This window comes from Triturus cristatus, chromosome 9 (assembly GCF_964204655.1).
Source record: "Triturus cristatus chromosome 9, aTriCri1.1, whole genome shotgun sequence".
Lineage (NCBI taxonomy): Eukaryota > Metazoa > Chordata > Amphibia > Caudata > Salamandridae > Triturus > Triturus cristatus.
The window spans coordinates 1,104,874,918-1,104,898,457 of record NC_140592.1 but is presented as its reverse complement, the minus strand read 5'-3'; the positions used below and the strand labels follow the sequence as shown (position 1 = coordinate 1,104,898,457).

The 23,540-nt window shown below is 50.3% G+C and overlaps 1 protein-coding gene across 2 annotated transcripts in view; it reads right to left on the bottom strand.

The window, feature by feature from the left end:
• NEMF (nuclear export mediator factor) overlaps positions 1-23,540 on the bottom strand; it is a 453,826-nt gene that overhangs the window by 74,995 nt on the left and 355,291 nt on the right. For both annotated transcript variants that reach the window (XM_085627010.1, XM_085627011.1), the window contains exon 23: positions 9,173-9,443. In XM_085627010.1, coding sequence (XP_085483136.1) covers positions 9,173-9,443 — 271 coding nt within the window. The remainder of the gene's footprint in view (positions 1-9,172; positions 9,444-23,540) is intronic.

Genomic DNA, 23,540 nt, shown 5'->3' with positions numbered 1-23,540 from the left:
TGCATGCTGCTAAGCGTATGGTTTGTCGAAGGCAAATCAATTTAAGGTGCTAGGAAGACGCAAGCCTCTCTGTTAACTTTATAAACCAAGTGGTTGCAATCAAGACAAGACAAACAGTGAGAACAGATGGTGGTGCAATCTATGCACGTAAGATGCCTGGTGAGTGAGAGGCATCAGTCGAGTTGATAGTAGTACCGTGAGGCCTCAGAAAGATAATAATAGAGGTGTGTCACAGTGAGAAACCCAGTGAGCGCATTAAGGTCAGGGCTGGCTGGGGCCGTGAGGCAGAGCGCGTAGCTAAATAAGTCTGGGTTTGTGATATTTAAAAGAAGGGGGGGGGGGGTGCTAAGCCCCTGTGCGCAGCGCTTAGGAAGAGGAAAAAATAATTACACTATGGCTGAGTAAGATCGCTGCTTAGGATACGGGAGGAGTGCGCTCCTCACGCAAATTCTGTGAGGAGAAAAGTAACGAGCATGAGGGAGGCGCAATGTAGAAAGCCTGTGCAATCCACAGAGAAAGGCGCGCGTCACCTTACTTGATCGAAGAGCTGCACCCGCCTGGAACCTATTGGGGTCTCCCGTGGTCCCGGATGGTGTGGGACCCGTTGTGGAGGGAGATTAAGTAGTACTGAGCTCCATAAGGTACGTGCAGGCTGGCCGGTGGGCGTGGGCGGGGAAGCGGTGCCTGCGCATGTGCAGAGGAGAAGTGTTGGCCTACTGCGCATGCGTGAAAATGTCAAGAGTGTGCCGCGCATGTGTGGGAGGTGGAGTGTCAAACTCACACCCGCGCGTGCGCAGTGATTGAAATATGCAGGGCTAAAATAGCTAGTGGCCAATTAAAGGAAAATTAATGGAAAAAGGCCGCTGGGCATCCGGAGGTGGAGGACAGGTACAGATGCATGTGCAGAGACCAATGGTTAAAGACTGCAATTAAGTAGGATAAATAAAGGGCAGGGTTAGGATCTTCTGAGACTATTCCAGGGGATATTATCGTTTAAGCCGGTGATATGGCTGGACAGACGATATATCCACCTCTGTTCTTGTTCCAAGAGGCGGTTCTGGATGTTGGGCAGGTTATGGTCTAAAGCTTCCAGGACGACCCATCTCATGTCATTGGTCGTATGGCCTTTTTCCAGAAAGTGGTTAGTCATTTTAGTGGTGTTTTTCTTGCACGTATCGTGCTGCGGTGTTCACAGATCCTGGTTTTAATTTTGCGATGTAGATGAGGTTGCATGGGCAAATTATCCGGTACACAACATGTTATGTGTTACAGTTGGTGTGCTTGCGTAGTTCCCATGTTTCTCCAGGTTCCAAGTTGAGGTGTTTGGTCGTCTCAGTGATGTGGCAGACGCCTAGTGGGTTCCCAAACACTGTCTTACAGTGATCGTACCACACAACGTTGGGTTCGTCCACCACTGATAAAACTGACATTAGAACACTGGGATACGGATGCACCCCACTCTTCCCTAGCTCTCTCGTTGTTCTCAACTTACTTTACAACAAAACAGCCCAGCACACTTTCAAGTATCAGACGTGTTCAATACACAGGGAAATAAATGTACAACAAGCAGTTGTTTTCCCAAGAAAAAAGTCGATATGATCTTGCGATATTGAAGTTCATTCTTTATTCATATTCTTTTTAAAATTTGCAACCGCCAACGCGTTTCGTCCTCAATCTGACTTCTTCAGGGCTACAAAAGTACATAATTAACCACTATTTACAACATTGAATACAAACATTTAAAACATAAGAACCAGATCAGTTTTAAAATAGACACCAAGATCATTTCTTCACTGGTTATTATAATGGGAAAACGTTTTTGCATAAAGTACGTACAGAGAACACATACATTCCAAGTACCCTGTACATCTAACATCTAATTAAGTGTTAATGAAACAACAAAGCACTTAATCTGTGAAAAGTTACTATGGAAGAAGAAAAAATGACTTCATTTGTACATAGGGAGGCTCCTCCATTTTTTGTTAGATGTACAGGAGCAGCAGACCGGTCACTGACGTGGGACATCTCGTGCACTGCTCCTGGTTTTCACCGATGCAGCGACAAGGTCACCGTCGACTCTTCAGAACCTTCCGACATCAGTGGGCATTGTGTCTCTGTGCCTCCTGGTCATCTCCGAGTGGCAGAGACTTTGTCCCCTCTGCTTGCAGGTTCTTCACTTCCAGAATCCACCTTGGGATTCTACAGGACTCCTTCACAGTCTTTTCCAGAGGTATCTTCTTAGAAGTCTTCCATTGTTGTCTACAGCAGGTTCCAACATCACTTCATCACTATGCACCCAGCTTCTCTGGTGTAGGTAACCTGGTTCCCGATGGCATCCACGGGTGGGGTGACTCTCCATCCTTCTGTCATCCAAAGGGTTTCCTCTGGGAAGGGTCCTTCTTCAAAACTACAACCGCGACTACTCCATTAACTTCCATTGGGCACGTGGCTGTGTTTCCACTCCGCACACAGCCTCCGTGGGGTTCCTGGGTACTTACTTGGGTGGTTCCCTGTGTCCCTAGATCCTCTGGGTCTCCTGGTCCAAGTCCTGTTCTGCTTTGCAATTTGCATTCCACTTTCTTAGTATATGGTTTAGTCTCCCCCTGGAGACTACTATATTTTGTGCTACTTACCTGACTGCATTTGAAGAATTTTTGTGTATTGTGTTGATATCTCCGGGAAGGAGATATACCAATGTGATAGAGATATTGTGTAGTAATAAATAGAGACTTATTTTTGCTAAACTCTGAGTGTTTTTTTTCATCTAATCTACACTACAGCTTAAACTGGTAAAACAAGCTGTTTAACACTCCTTCAAGATAAGCCTGAAGGCTCCTCTCTGCAGCTACCACGTTGAGAGCTTTCTATGGTTATTGAAGACCACTTTATCACCATAAGGGTTGCCTGGATTAGTGCAAGGTGCACCACCTGAATGACTGTGCATCATATACCCGAGCCAGCCTCCTACACCTAGTATATGTTACTAGGGTACACAGGACATGGGTACACCAGGGGTCTCCCATGGGCTGCGGCATGTATTGTGCCTCCATGGGAGTTCACTTAAACTGTGACTACAGCCCTGCCATTGCAACCTGTGTGAGTTGGTGCTTGCACCTCTCACAACAGATATAAGTTTCATTATATCTGAGGTCACTAAACTTTAAATCTATAAGTCACCCCATGGCAGGCTCTTCAGTTCTGAGGGCAGGGTGCTTGGTTATAAGTGTGAGGGTGCCCCTGCATGAGCAGGACACCCCTATAAACCCTGGAGTCAATTCTCCAGGCTTTGTAAGTGCGGAAAGCCATTTTTAGACATATAGTGGACATCAGTCATTATGAGATGTCTAACTATATAGTGGCTACACCAAACCCAATCATATTTAGCACCAAACATGTTGGAATCATATCCCAACAACGATTCCAGTGTTAGAAGTAAGATCCCATGTACTGGAGGACTCCCTAGGGGACCCTCCTGTACTCCCGGTAGCAGTCTTTCAGGGTCTGCAAGCAAGCTAGTGCTGCTGCAGACAGGAGACCTATTCTGCCCTACTGCTGCTGAGCCAAGCTCGAGTAGAGGGAGGTAGAACCAATGGTGGCTCCTCCGCAATGGCGGAGGAGCATCATACCACTGCGGGTGTGTGGGGTGGATCCAGATAAATGGTAGTGGAGTGCGTGCACGAGTGATAAAAGGACCTTTTATTAGTTACACAGGCACATTGAGCCCTATAGTAACTCACCAATCTTCTGGTTTTTTAATCTACCAGGGGCACCACACTAGTAAAATATTTCCTTTGGATACCCCTAGGTATTTTTTTTCACTCACTCCTGCACGCACTCTACTACCATTTATCTGGATCCACCCCACACACCTGCACTCACCTAACGGCTTTTCTCTTAAAAAGATCTCCGCGAAAGTGACCCTTCGAGGGACCGTCGGGCATTGCAGCGCCGGCCCGACGAGGAGCAAAAGGCCGATGATGAAGCATGACATCCTTCGGGGTGTGTGAGGGCAACAAAGAGGTAAGACTTGGCCCTCCCCTTCGGGACTGGATCCTTGATACCGGGGATAAACCTCTGCCTCTCTCTTTTTCATTCTTCTCTCGCTTTCTATTCTACTCTTAATCTCTCTATCCCCCCCCCATTGAGCAGGTGAGATTTTCCACCTCCAACTCGGAACAATGTCCTTAATAATTTAACGGTACTTTGTGGAGCACGGACATTGGACCTCAACAGGCTCCTGACCCCCCTCTTTTTGTTGACTTGGTATTTCTTCTCGACTCTAGGAGTTATCCCTTTGATGGAAGCTGGTTCTTTGAACGCCTCCTTGCCTTGGTCCAAAATACTTGGGAGCATGGGGAGGTATTGTGTGCCTTTTGTTGTAGGTGCCAGTGTTTCCAGCGGGAAACATGTATCCCCTATTTCTTCCTCCAGGGGCACCCCAAACTGGTTTGCTTCCCACTTCACCACTTCATTGTAGAAAGCGATGTCATCTGGGGGGGATGCTTTCGAGGGATAGTTGCAGATTTCCTCCTCTGGACTCGTGGTGTCGAGATCATTCCAGTCGTCTTCGAAGTTTCCTTCGTTTTCCTTGTCCTCCGGTAAGTTTCCGTATTCCTCAGGACCTTCGCTTCGAGGTTCCGGTGTTGGTGGGGAGTCAAAGATAGTCTCTCCCTCCTCTTCGGCGTCTTCTGCCTCTTCGGCGTCGACGTTCTCCTGTTCTGCTTCCGGTGCTTTTGGGATTTTGAAATCCTTTTAAGATTCGTCGAATTCATTCTTCCATTGCAAGAGAGCAGCCATTTCTTCCTCAAGTCTTCTCCTTATGTTTTGGAATTCGAGGGCCCTCTCGGCGTCTGAGGCCGGGGACTTTCTTTTCTTTGCGGCGTCGGCGGTTGTTTTCGACATCGCGCTCTTTTTCGCGGGTTCGCTATCTACCCTTGGTTTTGGAGGCTGGTGCGATTTTCCCTCATCGGTGACCTTTGGATGGGTCCCGTGGGTTTCCTTCGATCGCGGCTGACCTTTGATCGCCTTTTTGTTCGGCGTCGGGGCTGCCTTTGCCGGCTTTGGATCGTGGCCCTTCGGTTCCGACGGATCTTTGTTTCTTACCTTCTCCGTCTTCTTTTTCAACTCCTTCGCCTTCTTATCGGCATGTCTCTTTTCGGCGTCCTTTTCTATAAGTTCGACGTCCGAACCTTCGTGTGTCGTTTCTGCTGGAGCTGCGAGCTCCTCCTCGTCGCTGGAGAACCCGATTTCGCTCATGGTAGGTCTCTTCGTGGCCTGCAACATCATGGTGTAGTGGGACTGTCTCTGGTACCGGTGCGTACTGAGAGTCTTCGGCAGGAACGATGAGCAGGCCACACACTCTTCGTCTTGGTGGTCTAACGGCAGGCAGAGGTTGCACACGGTGTGTGGGTCTCGTTGTGCGTACTTGTGGTGGCACTTCTGACAACATCTGAAAGGGGTCTTCTCCATGGCCGCTACCTCGCAATTTGTGTCCTCAGGTGTTGCCAATTTTTGGCGCTCTGCCTCTGCACACGATCGAGAGTTGTTACTCGACGTTGTTCCGTTGAACTTTCAGTGATGATCTTCTTTTCTTGAAGTCTTAACAGAAAAAAACACAAACTTTCTTCCGAATTTCCCGTCGTGCTTCCAGACCCAACGGCGGAAAAAAGAATCTGAAGATGGCTACCACGCACGTCTACCTCCAGGAAACCGGTTGACGTCACCCAGGGGACGTACCTGGCACCAAATGGTGGTCGACAGCGACCAAAACAGAAGGGAAAAAGATTGGAAAAGAGACAATTCCGGATCCAACCACTAGATGGCGGAATAATGCACAGCATGTGAATCCAGAAAAGGATTCACACTGCAAAACTATGTTCTTGCATTGTTATATTTTGCATTTACCGGCTCTTAGCCAGCACTGTAGGGAGGGGCGGGGCCGAGGAATGGGAGAGGGGAAGAGGAGTGCTACCTGTACTCCCTAAGTGCTCATGTGTGTCAGGCCAACCAAAACACACATGTGCACTTAGGTTCCTCCAGCTGGGCTGCATTGAGCAGCCGGGCTGGAGGATCCCCCACAGACTCCCTGGCCCTAGCGGAGTGCCTTTCTAGCCTGCTCAGGTCAATCCCCGCGCTGCTCTGCAGCACAGGGATTGGATGGGAGTCTGTCCAAGGGTGCAACGCTGGAGGCGGCCGGAAGCTTAAGGTATTTTTTTCTAAATTAATTAATTCTACCCCAACGAGCGACCCCTACCGAATTACCTCCACCCACTTACCACCCTTTATTTGCGGCGGCCGCCACTGGGTAGAACAATAGGCTTCCTGTCACAAGTAGGTGTGACCACCTTCCAGACAGGAATTAGTGTATTGGGCTGGGGTGGGGGTGCTTGCCAGCACCACTAGACTGCTTTGAAGGGCACATTTGGTGCCCTCCTTGCATACTCCAGTTTGAACTAGTTCAGGAAACATTGGTTCCTGATCTGGCGCGAAACTGGACAAAGGACATGGGAGTATTCTCCCCTCTGTCCAGCCCCTCCTCTGAGAGGGGCCTCCAAGTTGTTCCAACCCTTTTCTTAGGGTACTTAAAGGCTCAGATTCATCGTGGGGCAAGTCTCAACCCTGAAATTACATCCCTCTTCAATCGTCTGGACACTTGGACTTCGTGGGACTTCGACTGGAACCTAGACGGCACCAAGGAAGACTCCTGCTGCTCCTAGTCTCGCTGTCTTTCAAGTCTTCTTCATCATCTGTGCTTCATTCAGGCTCTTCAATAGACCTGTGGGCATCAAGGACACCTGAAGAAACCTCCCTTGAAGAGAAAGAGGCACTCCCCTAAATCTGCAGGCACAACAACAAAGCTAACCGGTCTGCTGCTCCTGTTGTCCTACAGGCTTCCCGAGGCCCACCAACACAAGTGGTGGTTCTGAAGCTCTCTAGAGGCCCAACCTGTCTTCCCAGCAATTTTGAGGACAGTATCCCTCGTCGGGGACGCTGTAACCAAACCCCTATGCACTGCATCGACTTGCCGTTGCCAAGGTTTGTTGGCACTGCACTCCAGAGATCTTCGGGCTACAAAAAGCTCCAGCCTCCCTTTCCTCCAAGATCAGCGTCCTCACCACATCCTCTGCACAGTGGGCCTTCATTTATGGTGAGCTGCTTGAGGTCCTCCTGCTACTGTTGTGCCTTTGGGCTGTGGGTCCTCCTGAGGGTCTTCTCTTGCTTTAGTGGGCTCCTCTGCTTGCTCAGGGCCTTCTCTGACTCTCTGCATCTGGGGAGTCCCTTTGACCTTGCTGGTCCCAACGTTTGCTCCTTTTTGTTTTCCACAGCAACTGTGGCTGGCAAAGTTTGTTGGTGCTCCCGCCGAGCACCAACCACCGAGACAACGATGTGGGTCAGCTCGTGAACTGCTCCTGGTCTTCCTCAGCGTCATCTGGCTCTCACAGATGTAGTGACAAAGTCACCATCATCTCTTAAGAACTTCCCAACATCGGTGGGCATTGTGTTTTCCGTGCCTCCTGTTCACCTCCGAGTGGCATATACCCTGTCCCCTCCGTTTGCAGATTCTTCACTTCCAGAACCCACCCTTGCATTCCACCGGATTCCTTCACAATCTTCTTCAGAAGCATCTTCTTCGAAGTCTCCCATTGCTGTCACTTCACCAATATGCACCCGGTTTCCCTGGTGAAGTTCACCTGGTTCCTGGGGCCTCCACGGGTAGGTTGGCTCTTCAACCCGGGGTCCTCAGGAAGGGCCCTTCTTCTTTAAAACTGCAACTGCGACTTCTCGATTGACTTCCATTGGGCACGCGGCTGTGTTTTCACTCTGCACACAGCCTCCGTTGGGTTCCTGGGTACTTACCTTGGGTGGTTCCTTGCGTACCCGGCTCCTCTGGGTCTTCTGGTCCAAATCCTGTTCTCCTTTTCAGTTTGCATTCCGCTTTCTTAATATATTTGGTGTCCCCCTGGAGACCAGTGGATATTTGTGCTACTTACCTGATTATTGAAAAATATTCTTGTGTATTGTGTGGATATCTTCGGGTAGGAATTATACCAATGTGTTAGTGATAGTGCGTGTAATAAATAAGACCTATCTTTTATAAATTTTGTGTGGTTTCTTTTGATCTAACCGACACTACAGATTAAAGTTGGCCAAATAAGCTGATGTATACTCCTGCAAGATAAGCCTCAAGGCTGCTCTCCACAGCTACCACTTTGAGACCTTCCAAAGGTTATCAAAGACCACTAAAATCACCATAAGGGTTGTCTGGATTAGTGTAAGGTGCATTACTTGAATAAGTGTGCACCATATACTAAGCCAGCCTCCTACAAGTACCCTTCTCTATTCACGCACAGCCAAGTTTCCATTGTTAGGAGTCATTTGGTGGAGAGTGTCTTTTGAGAAGGCTTTGTGCCGGCTTAATGCAAGATTTTGACATTGCAGCATGGATCTTACCATGGCAACGTCAGCTCTGTACCTTCCTCCCCTTGTTGGCCACATCCTATCACAAATCATGTAATTTCTGAAGGTGTGTGTGTATGTTCATTCTTGTGAATGAATAAAGGCTGCTCTATCTTGACTTGCTAGCAAAACATATCCTCACTGAGGTTAATTGTAGCTGAAAGGCTGAACTACCAGTGCAACATATATATATAAAGAAACAAGATTGTATTTTCAAATGTCACCAGTAAGTAACCTTTTGACTGAACAAACTTTTCATGCTACCTGACCACGTAGATAATAAAGGATTTTATAGAAGTAACTAGGCCCAAGATGCTTGGTTTAACAACTGGCTAAGCAGCATGGTGTTCAGTAAACAATAAACATCGCATGAATTCACACAGCAACTGAACTCACTAGTGATACGTATTGGATTGGAGTCACTGTATTTAATTTGTCTTAAATAGACAGCCTGAAAATCTGGCCTAGAAAGGGTCCTAAGTTTGGCATTCCTGCTCCAAGACACATCTATTTTAGTGGCAAATGCGATTCTTTGGATAAATACAAAGCTTCGATGTAAAACCATATCACACCTGTAAATTGCTAACTAACTCCAAAGTGGAAAAATATTCCTGTGCATAAAAAACAATACAAATATGCAAGAATTACTTAAAAACACCTGGTAGGTCACTCTAAATTGTTGTTTCTGTATATTGTTCATCTACAAATTAAATACCTTTGTGACGTAAGATGGGACAGATCAATGGCCGTGTCTGGATAACTTAGCTCCTCGAGTTTTACGTTGCCTTCCTTATTTGTCTCCTCTGAGTTCTGACTGCTGTGCTCTTCCTCTTCTCCCTCTGATGAAGATTCATGCTGCAAATTCTGCTCACTTAATCCGTCATCCTTAGCAACATCCATTTCTTGACTGTGAATTTTCTCTACACGGGGCCCTTCTGGATCATTGTGATCTTCTTCGCTGCTGCTGCTATCATCATCTTCAGGTCCTTTTGAAGGTGTGAAATAAACTATTATTCAAATGTAAAAACTAGAATAGATATTAAAATATTCTAACCATTTTGAAAGACCAAAACCAAATGGTGATACTATAATACCATGCTCCTGAAGTAAAAGTCTGTTAGTCACATCCCGGTACATGTCCATGACAAACTACACCTTGCATTAATTTAACACCTCCAGTGATTAGTGGAGTTTCACTGAATTCAGGTGTTGGTGATGAAAGGTGTTGTCTGGCTGGATTGAGTGGCCTTAGGATTTAGAGTTTGGAGCAAGGAGGCAGTAACCCCTTCCCACCTAAACCCTGCCTCTGCATTGCAACCACAATTTATTTTTAGGAGCTGGGAGCAAATGATCATGGAACTACCAACTCTGAACTTGGCCCACCATGCTTAAGCACAAGTCGCTTGATTTAGACCATAGCAGAGACGTTTGCCAGAAAGGCTGACCTTTTTACCTACCGGAGAATAAGTTAGAGGAAGCTCACATCTTCCCCATACGCGAGCCTCAGGGTATCCTGTGCAGCTGTCAAATAACCCAATGCCACGTGGAGTGTCAAAAATTGGACATGAGGAAATCTGAGTAATTTCTCTATTAGTAATTAGTTGCATACTTGAATTTGCAATGCTTATATGAGGGCAAAGGGCATATAATACTCTGGACCGAACCCCAAGTATCACCCATCGGTCCACCACATATGCCCCGCAGGTGTATGCAAAGGAGCCATATGCCACAGACAGCCCCTTGGAGGGTCTAAGCATCAGCACAGTGGTAACTCTACTGTGATACTGTTATTGACCACTAGGTATTACTGACAGCTGAATGATAAGGCTAACATAAGACTGTTGATGGTCTGATTTGGAAATTAGGTCATGACCAATCAATGGTCCATAAACTGATTTATATACAACCCTAGAGAGCTTAAATGGAACACAACAAGTTTAAGACTGCATGGCTTTCAAATACGTTGAACAATGCAGTCCAATATGTACATAAGAAGTAAATAAGTGAAAATACAATCATTACAAATATTTAGTGTGTCACATCCAGAATATGTGACTGCATACCTTGAAAATAGAAAAGTTAAAAACATAATCAACGAGTAAGGGAAATATAATGTTGTCGCCACAATAAGGTTAACAACCAAGAATTTGCATCCTTGCTAATGTTAAGAAATGTCTACTGTTAATGTTGATCCAAACTTTGTACTGATAATAGACTGATATTTATAGATGGATATTCTTAAAATCAACTGTAAAAATGCAGACTCCCTCTTGCGTGGACAATACCATATGTGCCAGTGTCATCATCTTAAAAGTCTTCAATTGTATGAATGAGCTAATTCTATACAGACTTGCAATAATGTTAAAGCACCGGTCGGTTACATGGTAATTTGTAATGATCGTAACCCCGTCAACTATGGAATTGGATCATTATAGCTTTGACTATTACTGATGTTTTCACAAATCCTGAATAATCATACATGCTGTTGTAGGAATAGGGAGTCAAGGGTGTCTACTAAAACATATAAACATATTCAAACATATTGAAACTATTGTAAACACATTCAGCTTGTTAGATTGCTAGTGAATTTCATGAAGGGCATCTGTTGGGACTACTGGATGTACCCTCTGGAGGGGCTTGACTAAAATGGGTGTTTGACCTGGGCATGTTGGATCTTCAGATTGGCATTTTGAGTTTAGACCTTAAAGGCATGGCTACTCATTTTTAGAGATGACAGTGAGGCACCTGGCTGTCTTGAATTATACGAGAACTTCACCCATAGTCACACTTACAACCTTGCCACATCAAATAAGAGGTTGATCCAGTGACTGCATGGATAAAATATATTTTCTGCATAGTGTCACTTTCTATTGATGGTAACTGTAGCAACCATACCTTTTGTATCAAAGCCCATGAGTCATTAGCCAGGAGTAGATGCCCCCACATAATGTGCATGCTTTGACACGTTGATAGGTGCGTTCCATACATACTTTTTTTCAAACGGTCACTATTTTGATATTCAGTTAATAACAGTGAAACATGAACACATAATCCATCACAGAAATAAAAATATGTGCAGGAATTAGAATCATTGCAAGGGAGGTGCACATAGGATTTTATTCTGCGATCTCAGAGTGTTGTATTCACAACTAATTACAAGGTCACATGTCTTCATTAAATTAACTGTGTGCTTATCAATGTCATCAGTGATATATTCTGCATTTCCCCAGAATCAATCCAATGGTTAGTATGAAAGCCTACAGTATAACACCATAGTTCAGCAGCTATTTTCCATACACACACACATACAATTTATCATCTAACCTGCAAAGATCACCACATCGTCACTTCTGGACAGAATGTCACTTGCTTGCAGGTATAAAGATGGGTAAGGGTATTGGCATGGGAATTGACCCTCACCTACTAAATGCACTGCTCACTAGACGGTATTTTAGATTTTCTTACAAAGGTTGTACCCCACCATCTAAATAAAGGCAATCCACATCCAAAAGGTATTGTCTGACTTGAGTTGTTTCAGACCTTGGTGGAATGCTGTTAGTGTAGGGTTCAAAGAAGACAAGCATTGGCATAGCCAATAGGTCTCGCCTTTGGGGCCTTATAAGTGGTTAGTCATGCAGCACATTATCCTGGGTGCCCTGCCGCTTTGTAGAAATTGCGATCAGAGTCATGGTGTGGGATGGCTCATAGAGCAAAGGAAATGCAGACAACGGGAGGGGGACAGGAACACGGTAAACACGGCAGGAAGTGGGCGGGAGCATAGTGAACAAGGCGGGAGGGGGCAGGAGCAAAGTAAAACAACAGGAAATTAGGAAACAAATAGTGCGTTTAGGTACACCTGTCATGAACTGCACAGTGCTTAGAAGATCATTATCTTTCACTGCTTTTCACTACAGTGTACTTCCGTATTTCACTTACTATTTTTTCATTAAACATTTTCCTGTTTAAAAAAATAGGTTTTTTTAAACGTACCTCAAAAGAAACGCGATATTAAAGAACAGCCTCGATTTACCCAGGATTGGACGGCCACACAAACTCTCAAACTATTTGATTTGAAACCTCAGCTCAATGAAAGCTGCTGTTAAACTAATCCGCTTTAAAGTAATCTGTTTATCTTTGCACCGTCCGACGTGGCATCCGGAGACAGTTGACACACACCCCCAGTGCAGACCCCTTACATCTTCCACATACATCTTGGGCTGCAGATGACTGTGGGGGTGCCATATCTATGTGACAGCAAGAGCTTTGAAAACAGTCTCTCAAGAAACGACATGGGGCAGCTTGTGCAAAGCACAAGAAAACGTAACCCCTGCAGCATGAGATAGTCGACGTTTGTGGGTTAATACACCTGCTGTGACAAACAGTGAACAGCTTCGTGGCAGACCATAACGTGATTACCAAAGATGTGGCTATTGATCAAATTTCGATAACTGCGAGACAGCAAGTAGCAGTAAGCACCATACATCAGTTAGGGCTTCACAAGAGAAGGCTCCTTTACCATGTGGCAGTCACATAGTACCCCCAGGGGCACCCCGCTTTCCCCCCTCCCCCAAATTAGGTTACCCAAAGAAGACACAAGAAACAGTTGTAAATGGGTAACAAATGCTGCAGGATTTATTACATAATTCCAGGATATGTAATAGGTGGGTTATCTTACGGGCGATCCAAGGGCAGGCGGCCATTTACTTCACCTGCCCCGCCTGATGAGCCGGGCAGCACGGGAACGACCCGCAAGTGCTGCCCCCCAAGTGATTCTTTTTTCGATCACGTGCCGTTGAGATTCTACTCACACCCCCCCTCTCGGGGCGGAGCGTCGCATAGCAAGCCCCCGGTTGTTCAGGCCCACAACCGCCCGCAGGCCTAGCGGGGCGCCGACCGGCTTCCGGGACCTCTCTGGAGGCTCCTCGTTTTGGCTCAGGCACCACGTGGTGCCGCGCAGAGGTACCCTTTGTACCGGCCTGCTTCCAGATCGCCCTGTAACTCCGCCTGCAACGAAAAGAAAAACATTAAAACGTTCAGCCAAAAACCCCACCCCACCACACCACGCCGGGTAAGCGGTAGGGAGGGTAAAAAGGCGAGGTGGGCGACAAAGAGGTCGCCAGTGAGGGTGGGGGAAGGCTAAATAGCCTTCCCCTCACACCTGGGCCCGGAAGTGACGCGCCTTGCGCGTCACTTCCGGCCCCCGACACGGAGGGGGGGCAACAATCAGGATCCCTGCCCCCGCCCCCCCCGAAGGAGGGAGTGGGGAGGGGTGACCGGGGCCCCGGGGCCACTAAGGCGCCGACCGCCGAGTGGCCCCCTGCGGGGGCCGCGGTCAGCGGCATAGTACCCCCAGGGGCACCCCGCTTTCCCCCCTCCCCCAAATTAGGTTACCCAAAGAAGACACAAGAAACAGTTGTAAATGGGTAACAAATGCTGCAGGATTTATTACATAATTCCAGGATATGTAATAGGTGGGTTATCTTACGGGCGATCCAAGGGCAGGCGGCCATCTACTTCACCTGCCCCGCCTGATGAGCCGGGCAGCACGGGAACGACCCGCAAGTGCTGCCCCCCAAGTGATTCTTTTTTCGATCACGTGCCGTTGAGATTCTACTCACACCCCCCCTCTCGGGGCGGAGCGTCGCATAGCAAGCCCCCGGTTGTTCAGGCCCACAACCGCCCGCAGGCCTAGCGGGGCGCCGACCGGCTTCCGGGACCTCTCTGGAGGCTCCTCGTTTTGGCTCAGGCACCACGTGGTGCCGCGCAGAGGTACCCTTTGTACCGGCCTGCTTCCAGATCGCCCTGTAACTCCGCCACAGCCCTGGAGGCGGCTAACCGTCGCAGCCAGGGCCCCCCACCAACCTAGCTCTTTTACCTGCACCCTCTATTCACCAATGCTTCGCTTAAATCCAATAAAACAGGTCCATGCCTATTTGGGAGAGGTGTACTCCATCCAAGTCGAAGTACCCCTTTACATTCCCCCGAATCATCTCATGGCGAATAAAGCCCAAACCCCTTTGGGCGGGACTCAAACCCTGTGAGATCCCTTATAACCACAGGCCCAAGACATACCAGTGAGCTATAGCTCCTGGATTGTAGATGGCCCCATCTATGTCCCCAATCCCTAGACGCTATCCCAATCGGATAGGGTCTGTTTGAAATAGAGGGGCCTGTGAAGATGTGCGATAACTATTCGCCTCCCAGCGGGAAGGTTACACCTATTCACAATCCTGGGCCTGCCCGCTTTGACTATTATGTCGAGAAGGGTTACTTAACATTTGTACAGTCCCCTCAGATAGTTAACCTGGGGCACAGGAGTGCACCTCACTGCCAGCGCGTGACCATGGGCAAGGGGCTACTCTTGCCCCTGCCCACCATCCCTTATACCTTATAGGAATTATGCCCCTACGGATCCCTCAGTGATGATCCCTTAGGCATACCAGCTTCGGGAATCTGTTTGGCTTAAGCGTTGCGCGCTGTCATAATGTCCCCTTGTGTTTGCCCCGCTGACACCCCAGATATTGGGACAGCAGCACCAGTCTCCTGCAGCTGCCGTACACGACCAGTGATTCCAGTGGGGGGTGCCACCAACCGCAATGGTCCTCCAAGCATTACGGAAAGCCCATTTTTACCTGGGCCTCTCTCCAATTGATGGTGATTACACCCAGCTGAAGGCCAGAGGCCCGCCTAAGGAGCCTATGCACTTGTTTTGCTACCCGGCTCCCTTGTGGGAGGGCCACAGAGTTAGGGCAACGCGTGTGCTCCCAGGGCACGGTGCTGCTGGAAAGCAGATATCTGATACTCACACGCTGGTACCTTATCTGTTGCTAAATGCCCTACTGCAGGAAGTTTCCCAAGAACCGTAGACTTCGCGGTCCCACCTAACTTGATCCCATCACCTGGGGGGAACCCAGTGGTGGCAGGACCTGAATGGTAACTCCATCCCGGCGTAGCTATCGCTTATTTGTGCCGCCGAAGCAGGCAATGCCCCCTTAGTCTCAAGTTCTACCCCTAGAGGATAACCTTGGGAGCAGACAAGTCTGTGGGAACCAACCGGAAACTTTGGTGCAAATACCGGCCCTATTCTGAACGTAGCGAGTGCTGCACGGTCAATAATGCCCTGATGCCCTGGGGCTCTACGTGGTCTTTACCAAACTTTGAACGACCGCACACTTGCTATATAACAACCATACCACTCCTCCTGCAGGCCTAACTCTTGGTTATGGTGCCCAGCTCAGTGTTCTGCAGGCCAATCGGCTCAGAGGTAAACCACGGGTTGCAATCCGCTCGCGAGCGGCGCACCCGCCACCACTTGGACAATCACGCCGGTAACCTTGTGCCGTGATTTAGGCCCTAGTGATGCGCTATGTGGTGACCACTTATTCTTTTGCCGCTATGTCAGAGCGTCCCCGAATTCAATGCGATTGGGGCGCTGAGCTGCACCCATATCTAACCCATCTAGTGGCTCAATCCAGACTTCCTTTAGCCTTAGATAATAACTACCATTCTATCTCGGTTGCGTTGCCCTGCCCGACTAGGCACCCACCCGGGTATCTAGGTTACAGTTAGATATGTGTGAGTTCCCCATGTCAGTGACCGTTGAAGGCGGCCCCCATAAGCATGTTGGCGGGGCCAGTTGCGGGCTTAAGCATACCTCTTTTAGACTGTCGGCAGCGACCCGTGTTTAACTGTTACTAACATGGCAATGACAGTTCTACGTTAGGACTATCCCCACACTGGTCCGCCCTGCCCAAGGACTGATGCACCTGGGAGGGCGAGGCCGTAAGCAATGGGGGTGGGTAACGAGACAACAATGACAAGCGACCCAAGCCCCCTTTCAGCAAAAGGTTGGAGACGAGCGACACGTGGTCACGTGTGGTCAGGATCGGACTGCGCGACCCTTACTGTAATTAGCCCTCTTAAGTCGCGCGAACTCGACCCCGTACTTACACAAGCCGGCACGGGGAGAATAGGGGATTCGTACCATATAACACGATCGCCGTGCCCGGCCACACGAGCACCGCACCCGATTAACCCTTGAGGAGCGGGGGGGATTAGTAATACCCGTAATCGCGTGATGTGGACAGTGCATGTCTTGGTATCATGTGTCCGCCTTATAGGAAGCCTGCAATTACATGATGAATAGTTATATCGCGCGAACTTGACCGGAAGGCATTGGAGCACTTTAACATGAGCACCGTATTTATATTACCTCTTCAGGCAGGGGGTGTTTACGACATTCATACCATATTACCCGCTCCCCGACCGAACCGCGCGAGTCCCGCCCAGATTCTCCATTGAGGTGCGGGGGGTTTATTAATGCCAGTAATCGCGTATGTGAGAATTGCATGCACTTGTATTATTTATCTGCTTTATAGGAAGCCAGCAATACATGTTGCATAATTATATAGCGCAAGCTGAAGGTGTTGGAGCGCCTTACCTGAGCACCCTATTTACATTACCCATTCAAGCACGGGGGGCTTACAAGATTCGTATCATACTAAACGATCCCCGTGCCAGGTCCATTGCGCCTGCCGCACTCAGCCCACTGCATGCCCCCCCACCCTCAACGGCAGCGTAGCCGACGGGAGGGGGGGCGATAACCTTAACCAGGGAGCGCCACATGTGTTGCACCTCCCGCGATCAGCGGGGACCCAGGCAGCTCCCAGCCGTGCAGTGCTGGTGTTTTGGGGCCGTGAACCCACGCTAGTCTCCTACGTGCTCGAGTATATGGAGCAAAATCTTGCGAGCAATGCATGCACTGGTATCATGGATCTGCCTATATAGGCAGCCCGCAATTACATGTTGCATATTTATATAGTGCGAGATCGACCTGAAAGTATTGGAGCGCTTTACATGAGTGCCCTATTTACGTTACACATCCAGGCACTGGGCGCTTAATTCAAAATACAATATTACGTGATCGAGTGTACCAGATAACACGAGCACCGCACCCGATTATCCAGTGAGGTGCGGGGGGTATACTAATGGCCGAATGCGGACGCAACTCCGCGGGCCGGAACTGGTTACCCTAAACCAACAGCCAACTCACAGGTTACAACGCCTACCTCTTGCCCCCGCTCGCCCCAGCCGCGTGGAATACCGAAATTCCTTCAAACCTGTACTGAGCGCGAAAACCCTAAAGCGCCGGGCACTCGCACCGCCCATTCCGGAGCAGGGGGGTGTCATACTGTCCGAAATCACCGAGGATGGGGCGCACCACGAATGCAGATGGGCATGAAAGGATGCGGACCACCCTGATTCATTTGCTTTTTATGTCAAAAATGAGCGAATAAACTATAACTACTACTTCTACTAGTCCCTTTGCAGGCTGACTCGTCAACAGTCTGCATTAAATCACAAAGTAGAGACTGTTGATTTCACCCACGACCCAAAAAATGTACATCTTAGCAGATTAAGTGATTTTCCCAGAGTGCAGTACATAGCGAACTCGGGATTTAAGAGATTAGCCCCGGGTCACGGTGCGACTCTCCCGAAGGTATTGGACCGCAGTACACAGAGATTGGCAGCCCTCTCTATTCTCCGCCAATCCGTGCCACCAGGCCCCGCACCAGCAACCCCCACTTTGACCAAGCTTGAGGCGGAGGGGGTGGGGGCGATTAATTTGCCAGGATCACGCGGCGCGGGGATACTAAATGACTAGCCGCAGGGTGGGTGGGCGGCGTCGAAGCCAACCTCACCCAAGGGTTTACCTGCCTGCAAAACGTGGGGTGCGGGCATCGATCCCGCTACTTTTAGCACCCCATCAGGAGCTCTACCAGTCGGGGCTACGTCCCTCGCTACACCGATAAATTCGGCCGGCGGACCGCGTAACTGCCCTTTAAAGTCGCCACCCTCGCCCTAATCTTGCGCCCCCTCCGCCCGTGGCCCACTGCCCTACAGGGCCCTGACGATCTGGTACTGGCCAGGGACAGGGCCGGGGCGGAGTGGGTGCAGCAAGAGTCACCGCAATATGGAGACCCGGCGACGACCGATCGAAAAGATGGGAGCTGCACCTCTTTGAAAGGTTGTGAAGATTGTTGCCTATTTATAGCGCGAACTCGACCCAAATGTATTGGAGCACTTTACACGAGCGCCGTATTTACATTACGCATTCCGGCATGGGGAACTTAAATGATTTGGCCAGAATCACAGGATGTTGACGCGACCCGAGATGATTGAACCCTGGTTACCAGCACCAAAATCGGCAGTCCATCCGAGGCCCATCCCTCCGTCTTTCTACCTGACCTGCTCGTTCAAATCCCATGCTAACTGCACTCCCAAACCAATGAACTCGCCATTGGACGGTGGGTGCACCCATCTGAAAGGCTGCAAAATTCGCTGCAATTTATATATAGCGTCAGCTCGACCCGACGGTATTGGAGCGCTATACACGCGCACCGTATTTACAATACGCCTTCCGGAGGGGGTGAGGGTGGTGGCAGTGTGTATTGACTCCATTCCACCTCTTATGCACGGTCATGTATGCCAGGGTCTGACCAGCGCCTGCTGACCCGCACGAACTGCTACCTGGGGTGGTGGGGCAAGATCACGTGAAACCCATCGCGGCGTGATGGGATTGATGTACCTCGAATCAGAGTCTCAGACCTTAACCAGGCGCGCCACTTGTCTTCCGCACATTTGGCGGCAGCGCAGCCAACGGACCACATCTTCCATGCCCCGCCCGGACTCACACGACTCACAGTCAATGATTTCAATCATTAGGCCAGGATCACAGGGTGTTGGCGCCGCCACTAGGCTAGCAGCCTGCGATACCACGCCTTTATCGGCAACGCGGCCGACGGACAACCTCAGAGGGGGAGGGGGGAAATACCCTTCACATCTAGGCCGCGACCACGCGGCTGGCACAGCCCGCGACCCCCGGCAGCACGGTTTACCAATCTCCCTGCATAATTATATAGCGCGAGCTCGACCCGAAGGTATTGGAGCGCTTTACATGAGTGCCGTATTTCCCTTACACATCTAGGCACTGGGCGCTTCGTCCACAAGTACAAGGTTACGAGATCGAGTGTATTGGAGCAAAACCTGCGAACAATGCATGCACTGGTATCATGGATCTTCGTATATAGGCAGCACGATTACCTGTTGGACCCAGGCCGCCCCGTTACAATCTCCTTGCATAATTATATAGCGCACATCGACCCGAAGGTATTGGAGCGCTTTACATGAGTGCCCTATTTACGTTATACATCGAGGTACTGGGCGCGCGGCCTACCTCTGGGCCCAGCCTCGAGCCCACCACCCGATCGGGACCTATAAGCAGGTTCCCACCGTGGCAGCCGAGCGGGCCAGCTAGCCCGGGCACCTTACTGCCCCTAAAGTTTCAAGTTCGCAATAAGCCGTAATCACGCCACAGTTAGACCGCACTGGCTACGATACAGCCACTGCAAAGCTGGCAAGTCGCCTGATCGGCTTCCAGAGGCCGGCCAAAGGTATTGGAAGTGCCCACCCCACCCGGTATTCCCGGGCGGTCTCCCATCCAAGAACTAACCAGGCCCGACCCTGCTTAGCTTCAGAGATTGTGTTCTGATCACTAACTGTCCTGCAGTGCACATGGAAGGGAGCAGCGCGCATTGTACCCGCGCTGCACCAGGGTGCTGCAGAGCTGGAAGGGCCACTGAGATGGGACAGAAATCCCTAAAACAATGCCTGCTGGGGAGAGCTGTCTCTGTTCCTCTCAGTAGGGAGGAAACTATAGCGTACCACCGGAACGGCAATGGCATGAATAATCACCCATGGAAATTGCACCAAGTAATTTGCTTCTATTATACAACGCGAGGCACGCAACCTTCCTTGTCGACAGCGCACCCCGCACGCCTGAGGCCTCAACATACGACTTTCCTCCAGTAACCTTTACCACTAATACCACTAGTGCACCGCCCCGGCTCACCCCCACGTGGCCTAGCTCGAGGCGCGGGGCAGGAGATGGAATGCAGGCTTTCGTGAGGGGGCGCGTAAGGGGCACACGTGGGTTAAGTGCGAGGGCACACGCGGGGTACATATGAGGGGGCACGCTCCCGGTACACAAGGAGGCACGGGAGCGGGGTACCAACGGGGTGTGCACAGCATAGGGTCATGTGCACGGGCTGTCTAAAGAGGGTGTAGTTATTCACAAGGCACCGCGGCACTCTGGGCGATGCACATAGTAAAGTACGTGTTCACAGAGTGTGTATGACAAGCGGAGTACACACTGGGGGGCTTTCTTTAGAGTATAGGTCAGAGTATATGTACAGCGGAGTTCAGCGGGAGAGAACTAGGGCTCCTGAAACCGTCTCCCTCAGAATACGTTGAGCCAGTGCCGAGACTTGGACTTTGGTGGGGGGGGGGGGGGGATCCATCACCAAACCGAGGCGCGCGGGTATCGTACCTTTCGCGCGCCCTCCGATGCTTCGCCAGTCGGGCTATGGTCCCTTCAAAACACATCGGTGGCCCTATTCCTGCTGCGCTGCCGGCAGCTTCTAACAAATAGCCGCCCTCGCCCTAATATTGCGCCCCCTCCGCCCGTGGCCATCCAAGCCACAGGGCCCCGTCGACCTGGTACTGCCCAGGGACGGGGCTGGGGCGGAGTAGGACAGCAAGACTCACCGTAAGTGATAGGTCACAGCGACGAGACGACGCCCCATGCAACGAGACGAGAACCCCAACCGGTGTTGCGAAAAGGCGAGGTGGGCGACAAAGAGGTCGCCAGTGAGGGTGGGGGAAGGCTAAATAGCCTTCCCCTCACACCTGGGCCCGGAAGTGACGCGCCTTGCGCGTCACTTCCGGCCCCCGACACGGAGGGGGGGCAACAATCAGGATCCCTGCCCCCGCCCCCCCCGAAGGAGGGAGTGGGGAGGGGTGACCGGGGCCCCGGGGCCACTAAGGCGCCGACCGCCGAGTGGCCCCCTGCGGGGGCCGCGGTCAGCGGCAAAGCAGGGCGCTGTGGTTGCTGCGCACTGTTACATAACACGTCTCGATCTCTCGATATAACAGTGAGAAGTGACGACTGTGTGGGCAATATTGAGGCACTGACCTGGCAGCTCCGATTGGTACCGAACTGGGTCAGAGCCAATGGCAGCCGCTGGACAACACAGCAATAAATACAGAATGTCGAGGGTCAGGAAACAATTTTAAAAAACACAAGCGCGCACAGGTCTGTCAGTAATAAACCAAGTTGGCTTCCGGGACAGTCCCCGACCCCCCTAGACCTGGCAAATGTTCCTCTGTCGGGCTGATTCTCACGCCCAGGCAACCAGACTCCCTAAAACCCCAGGACGATCCGTGTCATACAGTAAGTTTAGCTTTAGCGCCAGCGTTTCAAAAAACTGATAACATAGGCAAGAAAGGCATTCTCTCCTCGGTTTAGCCGCAGCTCAGAAAGCAAATGCTTTGAAGTCTTAGCAACCTATGCCGCTGCCAATCGGCGGTCTGCGCCTTAGTGCCCCCGGGGCACCGGTCACCCCTCCACACCCCCTCCCACTGGGGGGTGGGGGGCGGGGACGCAGACCGGAGCCCCCCTCCTCGGGCTGGCCGGAAGTGACGCGCAATGCGTGTCACTTCCTGGCCCTGGTGTGAGGGGGAGGCTATTTAGCCTTCCCCCACCCTCCTGGCGACCTCTTTGTCGCCCACCTCGCCCCGCTAGTCCTGCGGGCGGTTGTGGGCCTGAACAACCGGGGGGCTTGCTATGCGACGCTCCGCCCCGAGAGGGGGGGCGTGAGTAGAATTACCAACGGCACGTGATCGTAGAAAGAATCACCTGGAGGGCAGCAACGGCGGGCATCGCTCCTGCGCTGCCCGGCTCATCAGGCGAGCAGGCGACCCAGTTGGTTGCCTGCCCTTGGATCGCCCGTAAGATAACCCACCCATTACATATTCTGGAATTATGTAATAAACCTGCAGCATTGTTACCCAACTCCAACTGTCTTGTGTGTGTCATTTGGGTAACCTATTATGGGGGAGGGGGGACAGCGGGGTGCCCCTGGGGGTACTATACGTGAAACATGCTCCAGTGACCCACGGTGATAAAGGACACCTGAGGTTTAGAAAACAATTTTTACAATCAACCTCCTTCGATTCCACGACACTCGCATGCACCCATAAAGGAGCTTAAAGTAACTCAGCGAGTAAAACTGTGCTTCTAACAAAAAGTATTTGATTTTGACAGCAATATGGACCGCACCTCCCAGCCTATGGAACCAGGCAGCTGCCGCAGTTGTGGAATCGCAATCCCCCAAGTATATCAGGCTGATACTACATCCGTTTTTGACGTGAAAACCCACCTATTGCACCTACTACTCCACGAGCTCTGCACTGTGTCATACGGGCATTTTTCAGACACGCCCTGAAGAAAGACGACAGGCTTCCAAAATAGTAAAACGCCAAACTGCAAAGAAGCCTAGGGTGACCAACCGTCCGTAAATTTCACGGACAGTCCGTAATTTCCGCCGTCTGTCCGTTGTCCGTGAAGGATCTTTAACGGACGCCATTTGTCCGTAATTTTAACCGGGCACCGGTCGCACCACCCTAAAGCCCACAGCTTCCACCCACCTCCCTGCTTGACTCCGATGCTGCTGAGGTCGGGTGTAACAGACTCTGATGCAGTACCAAAGCTCAGATACCCGGCAGCATTGGAGAGGCACAGCGGGATGGCCACCCTCACACCTTCCGCCCTTGATGAGCTGTTAAGAGGTGCTTGAAGGTGACTCAGAGGGAGGGGCTGCAGCTTCAGGAGTAGGGGCATCTATTCAGATGCAAACAGCCCTGAATGCTTCATGTCTCTGCAATTTAGAGGGGCCTCACACATTCCCTTTCTGCCCAGGGCCCCAAACATCCTAGAACCGGCCCTGATTACCCTGAGGCAGCACGAGGTTCTCTTCACAAAGCTTAATTACTGTTACTAAATTGTAAGCAAACCTCGGTTCTGCAAACATGCAGTCTATAATGTAATAAAATAAAGAAATGGCACAAACGCACCCACACTGAGGAACAAAGTATGGAGGACAATCAGTTAAATCAGTTCTCTTGGAGTATCTCCTTTAAGTACTGTACATCACAGTGGGGGATGGCAATACTAACATTTTAGA